General features: G+C 26.3%; 1 protein-coding gene across 1 annotated transcript in view; it reads left to right on the forward strand.

Moving 5' to 3' along the window:
• The window catches only part of LOC106678911 (serine protease 28), an 11,175-nt gene that overhangs the window by 3,615 nt on the left and 4,942 nt on the right, over positions 1-2,618 (forward strand). Inside the window, exons 2-4 of the mRNA XM_014417760.2 lie at positions 1,348-1,520; positions 1,764-1,912; positions 2,002-2,123. Of these exons, the coding sequence (XP_014273246.1) occupies positions 1,348-1,520; positions 1,764-1,912; positions 2,002-2,123 (444 nt within the window). The remainder of the gene's footprint in view (positions 1-1,347; positions 1,521-1,763; positions 1,913-2,001; positions 2,124-2,618) is intronic.

Genomic DNA, 2,618 nt, shown 5'->3' on the forward strand with positions numbered 1-2,618 from the left:
ATTCTGTAGTTATATTATATTATATTATATAACGTAATTATTTTTATTATATTGTGAGTCAGATGTATACTTTTAAATACATTTCAAAAGAATAGTGTTTACTATTTTCTCTATTCTTCATAGTCATGAAGTCATCTAGTCATGAGTCATCTATTCTTCTATATAATGACTTTCATAAAAATTGAAAATACTTAAAACTCCAATTATCTTCTGTTTATTCATTAAATCTATCTATTTATAGTCCATTTTTAAACCTGATTCCTAGAATCATAAATTGAACATTGTCAACAAATTTTTATGTAGTAGTTATCATTTTTTTAATAAGATGGATATAAATTTTAATATATAATATCATTTTTTTTTAGTTAAAGTGGCACAGAATGTTCTTTAAAAAAATATTGTATTTAGAAAAATGATTCATATAAACAAATTCAGGATTGTTACCAATGTTTAATTTATGATACTAGGAATTAGGTTTGGAAATGGACAAAATACCATCATTATCATAAATGATAATTAGAGTTTTAAGGGTTTTTAATTTTCCCAGAAGTTGTTATGTAGAATTTTAAAATAAAGTTAACCAATACAAAATAGCTAATCATTAAATTCACTAAGCCTCAGTATTTTATTGCCTTGAAGCAAACCTTTCCCAACTAGAAAAACTGTTATCAACCGATTCCAAAGCTATATTATTTAAAATTGGTGAAAAAAAAATACCTGTTTTAAGTTTTAGATTTAGATTTCATATTTCTTAGAATAAAATTTACTGATTGAAAAGAAAATTAATATGAAGTAATTAAACTATTACAAAGTATTTCTTACTATGTTCTATAGTTATATAAGTAATAGTTAGTTGTATTGTATTGTAAATCAAACATATACTTTTTGAGTAAAGTTTATTAATACAATTAATATCAAAATTCCAAGCTTCATAAGAATCAGTATTTTTTGCTTTGAGGTAACCTTTTTCATTTGGATAATCATAATAATCAACAATAGCAAAGCTAGCTTATATGAAATTGAAGAAAAAGAATTTTTCTGTTTTAAACTTGAATAGATTTCATAGATCTTGGGATAAAATTTACTAATCCTACAAAAAATTAATATGAAGTTATTAAACTGTTACATACTTCTTTTTTTCTAAAATATGAAATTATCACCAAATCTTATACACAAAGGCCCATTGAACTGCAGCTTTTGAAACATCCTTTCTTATCAGATCCTCCTCCATATGGAATACCACTCGTTTTTCCATCCGTTGTTCCAGTGCCCTTCTCACCTTCAAATCCCACTTATTTCCTCATTATATTTCTAATATCAATTATTTTTTTATGTTTTATGTTACAGGGGCATTGAGAGAAAATGACTGTTTGAGTGTTTATGGATGGAAAGGATATTGCAGACCTAGTTGGGACTGCACTAGCTTGAGTAACTTGGTTGCAAAGGGATACCAGCCGGAACCTTGTGAGGCTGGCGCTCACATGGTCTGCTGTCCTACACCGAGCAAGCAGTCTGCTCAGGTAAGTGTTCCCAAACAACTCATACCAGGAAATGAACAGAGTTGAGCTAAATTAATTCAAATTAAAAAAAAAAAACAGAGAATAATTAATAATATTAATTTTGTTTTTTTAAAAAACATTAATCTTTTATACTTTACTATATATATTTTTTAAAAAAAATTACCTTTTCTGTTTTTTATGCTGATGATGAGCTACAATAAAAAAAAAAAAAGAAATTTGAATTATGTACAATTTTTATTTTAGAAATCTATGAAAAGAAGATATTCCAGTTTTTATCTCAAAACATATGCACCTGATGAGGACACATTCATTAGAATATCAGCTGTCCCCAGGAGATCCCCCCTAAGAAGGAGGAAAAGGAAACCAGTCATTTTACCTTTCAAAAAATACCAGTACGTTCAATAAATAAAATTATTATTTTTCCATTTTTTATTTTACTTTGTTAGCCATGTTAATATATTTAATGAACAATATTTTACAGAGGATTTGTTAAATCCCTGGAGCCTGCAAGTTATTTTGCTGAACTGACTGAAAACCAGAATAAAAATGAACTAGTAACCATGAATGATATTAACGACAGTGATGAAACTCTATCAGTCCAAAGTAATTTTATATATAATCAAGAATTTACTTTAACATTTTAGAAGATTATAAATGGATCGTATTTAATTAATATAAAAAGATGGTCAAAATAATAGCTCAAAAAGTACAAAATTATTTATTCTGTGCCAACTTTCTGCCCCACTTTGCAGGGCTGCAGGAAGGCTCTAGTCTAATAAGTATACGGATCTCAATCGATGACCAGCGCCCGGTGACTGTTAGAGATCCTAAGTTCGAATCTGAGCAAAATAAACTTTTTTTTAAAATTATTAAACTGCTACTAAAATGTACAGAATTCAATATCGAGTATAAAATTTTATAATAATGATTAATTTTTATTTCTAAAAATCAATTTGTATATATTTATTAGTTGCTGTTTTTTAAGTAATGTCTATTTTTTTATTAGTTAATATTTTTTTAGTTCTAAATAGTGGCTTTTAAGAAGTATTTTATTTATTTTGTAATCATTTATTATTTATTCATTTTTAATATTATTAC

This window comes from Halyomorpha halys, unplaced genomic scaffold (assembly GCF_000696795.3).
Source record: "Halyomorpha halys isolate HHAL.00 unplaced genomic scaffold, Hhal_1.1 Scaffold168.1, whole genome shotgun sequence".
NCBI lineage: Eukaryota > Metazoa > Arthropoda > Insecta > Hemiptera > Pentatomidae > Halyomorpha > Halyomorpha halys.